The sequence below is a fragment of the Parus major genome, chromosome 10, assembly GCF_001522545.3.
Source record: "Parus major isolate Abel chromosome 10, Parus_major1.1, whole genome shotgun sequence".
Lineage (NCBI taxonomy): Eukaryota > Metazoa > Chordata > Aves > Passeriformes > Paridae > Parus > Parus major.
In genome coordinates this window covers 1,611,678-1,617,708 of record NC_031779.1, presented here as the reverse complement: position 1 = coordinate 1,617,708, position 6,031 = coordinate 1,611,678, and the positions used below count along the sequence as shown (strand labels likewise).

At 54.0% G+C, this 6,031-nt stretch overlaps 2 protein-coding genes across 2 annotated transcripts in view; one reads left to right on the top strand and one right to left on the bottom strand.

Moving 5' to 3' along the window:
- The window catches only part of LOC107209112 (zona pellucida sperm-binding protein 3-like), a 3,770-nt gene extending 639 nt beyond the window's left edge, over positions 1-3,131 (bottom strand). The window contains exons 1-3 of the mRNA XM_033516998.1: positions 1,899-3,131; positions 766-884; positions 20-123 (exon numbers count right to left, since the gene is read on the bottom strand). Coding sequence (XP_033372889.1) covers positions 20-123; positions 766-884; positions 1,899-2,246 — 571 coding nt within the window. The 5' untranslated portion in view covers positions 2,247-3,131. The remainder of the gene's footprint in view (positions 1-19; positions 124-765; positions 885-1,898) is intronic.
- A 948-nt stretch (positions 3,132-4,079) lies between these two features.
- Positions 4,080-6,031, top strand: part of PML (PML nuclear body scaffold) — a 4,379-nt gene continuing 2,427 nt past the window's right edge. The window contains exon 1 of the mRNA XM_015638397.2: positions 4,080-4,091. Within this exon, the coding sequence (XP_015493883.2) occupies positions 4,080-4,091 (12 nt within the window). The remainder of the gene's footprint in view (positions 4,092-6,031) is intronic.

Below are 6,031 nucleotides of genomic sequence, written 5' to 3'. Positions count from 1 at the left end.
GAGATTCCCGATCCCGCACCGTTCATGAGGCGCAGGGAGAACTGGAGCCGCTCCTCGGCTGCCAGCGCCGAGTTGAAGGGAGCCCAGGTGGGACGGATGGAACCGCTGGAGACGTTATCCCGCCTGGAAAATCGGGAATGGGAACACTGGGAATGGGGAACTCTGGGAATGGGAACCCTGGGAATGGGAACCCTGGGAATGGGAACACTGGGAATGGGAAACTCTGGGAATGGGAACACTGGGAATGGGGGGACACTGGTCCCCACCTGGAAAAGGGAATCAGGATTGGGATTAGGATCTGGGATGGGAATGGGACACTGGGAATGGGACATTGGGGTGGGAATGGGGATGGGACACTGGATTGGAGTGTAAATCCCGGGAATGTGGGATGGGATCCCAGGATGGGAATGGGATTCCCAGGAATGCCAGGAATCCAGGACGGGATCCTGGGATGGGAATGGGATTCCTAGGAATGCGGGATGGGATCCTGGGATGGGAACAGGACACTGGATTTGGAGTGTAAATCCTGGGAATGTGGGATGGAATCCCATGATGGGAATGGGATTCCCAGGATTGCCAGGAATCTGGGATGGGAATGGGAACAGAGGGGGAGGATGGGCAGCCCAGAACGGGAACAGGAATGCTGGGAATGCGGGCTGGGATCCCAGGATGGGAACAGGATCCCCAGGATTCCTGGGAATGCGGGCTGGGATCCCAGGATGGGAACAGGATCCCCAGGATTCCCGGGAATGTGGGCTGGGATACCTGGGGTAGTGGCACTCGATGGGAATGACGGCCGGGCTGCTGCGCACGATGGCCGGGTTGCTGCCGGGGCTGGGATCGTAGCTCAGGAGCGTCCGGTAAATCAGGGAATCCGGAGTGACCTGGGAATAAAACCCGGGAATTCTCCATGGGAAATGGGGGGAATCTGGGAATTTGAGGTGAGCTGGGAATAGGAACAGGGAATTCTGTGGGAGAGGCCACGGATTGGGCCAGCAGCAGCGGTGGGGGATCCATGGAAAAGGGGGAAAAGGGATGGGAAAGAGGGAAAGGGGTGGGAAAGGGAGGGAAAAGGATGGGGAAAAAAGGATGGAAAAGGGGATGGAAAAGGAGGGGAAAATGGGAAAAGGGATGGAAAAGGGGACGGGAAAGGGATGGGAAAAAAGGGATGGAAAGAAAGGGATGGAAAACAGGGAAAAGAGATGGGAAAGGGATAGAAAAAGGATGGAAAAGGATGGAAAAGGGGGAAAAGGGAATGGAAAAGGGGATGGAAAAAGGGAATAGAAAAGAGGATGGAAAAGGAGGGAAAAGGAGGGGAAATGGGAAAAGGGATGGAAAAAAATCTCAATTTCAAGCTGATGGAAAAGGGACTTTTCCCAGAAGAATGGGAAAAGCTGCAGGAAAACCACTCTGATTCCCAGGAAATCCTGGCTCCTCCTTCCCCTGGAATAATCCTGGATCCAGCCCCTGGATCTCCCGTAAAACCGGGAATGCGCGCGGCTCCAGGCAGGAATTCCGGTGGGAATCCCGGGATGGAAACAGGGATTTACCTGGATCTCCCTCCAAACCTGGGATTTGCCGGGATAAACCTCGGGAGCCTCTCCCAGTGGGAATTCCGGGATGGGAATAAGGACTCACCTGGATCTCCCTTAAATCCGGGAGCCTCTCCAGGTGGGAATCCCACTGGGAATTCGGCATGAATCCCACTGGGAATTCCTGGACGGCACCGAGGACTCACCTGGATCTCTCCCGACCCCACCGGGATCTCCCGGAGCCTTTCCCGGTGGGAATTCCGGGATCGGGCCGGGGGTCTCCGGGAGCCTCTCCAGGGCGGAAATCCCGCCGGGAATTCTGCCGGGAATTCTGCCGGGAATCCCTGGAATGCCGGCGGGGCTCACCTGGACGGTGCTGCCGCACTCGTGGAGGCCGGCGCTGAAGGTGACGGTTTTTTGGGATGGATCCAAGCGGGAATATTTGCAGGCGGCGGGACCCAGGCTGAGCTCGGCGGCGCTGACCAAGCGGCCGTTCCCGAATAAATCCCGGTGCACGATCACCACCAGCTGCGCTTCCTGGCACTGCACTTCCACGGGAATCTGGGAATGCTGCTGGGAAAGCGCCGGGGACTGGGAATCGTCCTCCCAAATCCATGGATTTGGGTCTCTCCGCGCCGCTTCCCAAGGAGGAGGAGCCGGAGCCGCCGGGGCCGCGCAGAGCAGCGCCAGGAGGAGGCGGATTTGGGAGCGCATCCTGGAAAAAAAAAACCTGGAATTCCCAGCCCGGAGGTTCTTCCCGCATTTATAACCCGCTTGGAATGAGCCCCTCCCGCCTCTTCATCCCCCTCTGGAATTCCAAGGGCGCCCCCCGAGCGCGCTCCCGTCATTTCCGAGGGATCGGGATGAGCATTCCCGGAGGGATTTTATTGTTTTGGGGTTTTTTTGGGAATTGTTTATCCCGGCCGGAGCCGGCTGAGGGAATTGTTTGGGTTCCCGGTGGATAAGGAGCGATCCAAGGCTCCGCTTTTTTCCCCCCTCCTGGGATCCCGAATTCCAGGGATAATCCCGGCACCCCCCGCAGCGCCGCTTTCCCAAAAAAATTAAAAAATAATAAGGAATTGCGTTCTATCAAAAAAAAAAAGCCGGGATTTGCGTATCCCGAGGGGGTCGGATCCTCGGGAATGACGGAGAACCCAAAATTCCAACCCCGGGAGCGAGGTCGGATCCAAAATTCCTTCTTTTTTTGGGAGGAATAGGAAGCGGCTTCCCCTCCCCCTCCCCAAATCCTCATCCCATGGCTCCGCTTTTCCCGGGATCCCGAATTCCAAGGATCATCCCGGCACCCCTGGAGCGCCGCTTTCCCCTCGTCCCATCCCAAAAAAAAGAAGGAATTGCGGTTGGAATTCGGGGTTGGCGTTCCCGACGATCCAAACCCAAATCCCGGGTTTTTGGGGTTTTTTTGGGATACAACGAGCCGGGAGCTGGGATGATCCCGGGAATTCGGGATAAAATTCCGCCAAAATTCCACCAAAATTCCTTCGTTTTCCCCTGGATGAGGAATCTGGGGGAGGAGGGAGGGGGATCCCACCTTGTATCCCCAAAAAAAAGATGGAATTTTGGCTCTGGGGTTGGAATTTTGGGATCTCCGTCATTCCCGATGATCCAAAGCCCTCGGGATGCGCAAATCCTGGGGTTTTTTTATGGGATAAAACGTGATTCCTCCCTCCCCCTCCCTTCCCAAAAACTCTCAACCAAGGCTCAGCTTTTTCCCGGGAACCCGAATTCCAAAGGAATTCCCTCCCGGCACCCCCCGGGCGATGTTTTCCCCACCTTCTATCCCAAAAAAAAATCCCGGGATTTGGGTTTGGATGGTCGGGAATCACCCAGACCCTCCCCCCTCAAATTCCCATTCCATTGGATCCAAGGGAAAGAGGCCGGGAAAAACAGGGAAAGGAATGAATCCCATGGATTTTCCCAGCTCATTCCCAATTTTCCTCATTTTTGTGGGGTTATCCCAATCCCATTTTATTTTATGGAATTTCTGCCCCTTCTCACTTCCTCCCTCCCTCCAGTTTTCCACCGGCTCAGTTTTTCCCAAATCCCAAAATTCCTCTCCCGCTTTTTTTTTTTGGATGTCCTTGGAAAACCTGGGAAAAACAAAAATCCCACCCACCCCCCCAGAAAAAATTTGGGATTTTCCTTTTTTTTTTTTTTCCCAGCTGGAAAATCCCGGGAAAACAGAGGCAAAGGGGAATTCTGGAGGGGTTTGGAGCTGACTCAGCATTCCCAGAAAATTTTATGGATCAGTTCCAACCCCTCCTCTGCTTCCAGGGGTTTTCTGCTCATCCCAAAAATCCCCGAATCCCGGTTTTTGGTTTTGGTATTTTTTCCCCCCTTTCCCTGTGTTTAAAATCCTTTGGAAGTGGAAATTCCCGGAATTCCAGAGGCTGAGCTCCTGCGTCAGGGAGGTACCGGGAATTCCGGGAATTCCAGAGCCGGAGGGGGGAGAATCCTTGGATTCAAGGCCTCGGCTCATCCCAGGAAACTCCGGGATTCCTCCGCGATTTCAGGAAAAAATTCCTCGGGATGGATCCCGCGGTGGGGGGTGAATTCCAGGGGGAATTTTTCTGGGAATAGCAGAGGCCGGGAATTCCCAGGGATCTGGGAAAGCACCGAATCCAGGAGGTTTTCCCATCCCATTTTCCCTAAAAACTGAATTTTAATCCCGGGAGTTCCGGGAGCCAGTGGAATGGGACGGGAGCTCCAGGAATTCCAAAGGGTTTCCCTCATCCCGGATTTCTTTAGGGAATGGATTTTCCTGAGGTTTTCCCTCATTTCCAGCTTCGGCCTTGGGATTTGGGCTCTTCCCAAGTTTTTCAAATCCCTCTGGATAAAACCCAGGGATGATCCCAAAAAACCCCCAGGATCGGGAAGGAATCCAGGAGGATTTGGGGCCTGGGAAGGGACTCGGGAATTCTTTCCCCAATCCAAGGATCCAAATCACCCCAAATCCCTCTTGGAATCTCATCCCAAGGAATTCCGGGCGAGCTTATCCTGGGATTTCCGGCCTGGCCTCTGGAATTCCCAGTTTTCCATGGAATTCCAAATCCAAAGGGGAGCAAATCCCAGCTCGGATTCCCACGAATCCCAGAATCCCCCCAAACAAGCCTGGAATTCACTCCACAATTCCCAAAAACCTTTCCCAACTCCCCCAGAATCCTGGGATTTGGGGATGGCAGTGGGAAAAGCCGGAATTCCATTAAAAAACCCGAGGAAAACCAGAAGAAAAAAAAGCAGGAAAAGAGAATTTCAGAGGAGCTTTTGGGAGCAGGGGAAGGAATTCCAAGCGCAGGAATTCCAAGGATTGTTTACCCTGGTGGGATCCAACAATTCCAAACAATCCTTGGAGCGAGGAACAGAATTCCCCAGCTTGGAATTCCTGGGAGGGGGGAGGAGGGGGCTGGAATTTTCCCAAAAAAACGGCCCTGGGCTCGATCCCGTTCCCAGATTTTCCAGCACAGAGCAAAATCCGTGGAAAAACGGGAGTGTGGGAAGAGCTTTTCCCTCTTCCCTCAGGTTTTTCAGGGAAAAATTCCGGCCGGAGAGCGGGGAATCGGATTCCCGAGGGTTTCCTGGGATTTCCACGGATGAGGAATTCCTGGGAGCTCCAAAGGAAAATCGGGAAGCGCTTCCAGCCTGATCCAGGATCCCAAATTCCTTCCTTTTCCCGGGATTTTTCCCCGGGAGATTCCCATGGGAATCCGGCTGGGAAAAGGCTGATCCCAACCCCCCATTCCCACTGGGAATTCCCAGATCTTTCCCCCTTTCCAAGTGCCAAAAATCCAGGAAAAATGCTGGGATTTGGCCATCCCGGCATTCCCGGTTTCCCCAGTCCCAGATTTCCTGGGAATTTCAAGGTGTCCATGGAAAACTTTGGGATCTCAGGGATGGGGATCATTCCCACTGGGAGCGGCTCCAGCCCCAAATCCCAATTTTCCACCCTGGAGGTGGCAGAAGCAAAGAGGAAAAATCCTGGAATTTTTACAGAGAAAATCCCACTTTTCCCACTTTTCCTGGGGAGGTGGGAGTGGCAATTCCCGGGAAATCGAGCCAGGAGGGGCGGCAGCGGGGTGATCCCAAATCCCATCCTCAAATCCCAAATCCTGACCCTAAATCCCAAATCCCATCCCCAAATCCCAAATCCCAAATCCCAAATCCTTGGCCCCGAATCCCAAATCCCAGCCCCAAATCCCAAATCCCAAATCCCTGGCCCCGAATCCCAAATCCCAGCCCCAAATCCCAAATCCCATCCCCAAATCCCTGTTCCCAAATCCCTTCCTGGTCCCAAATTCCAAATCCCTGTTCCCAAATCCTTGTCCCCAAATGTTCCGTTCTCCAAATCCCATTCCCAAATCCCTGGCCCCAATCCCATCCTGTCCCTGGGTCTGTCCCCAAATCCTCCTGTCCCCAAATCGGGGACAATTCCCAGTGACAATTCCCAGATGACAATTCCCAGTGACAATTCCCAGGTGACAATT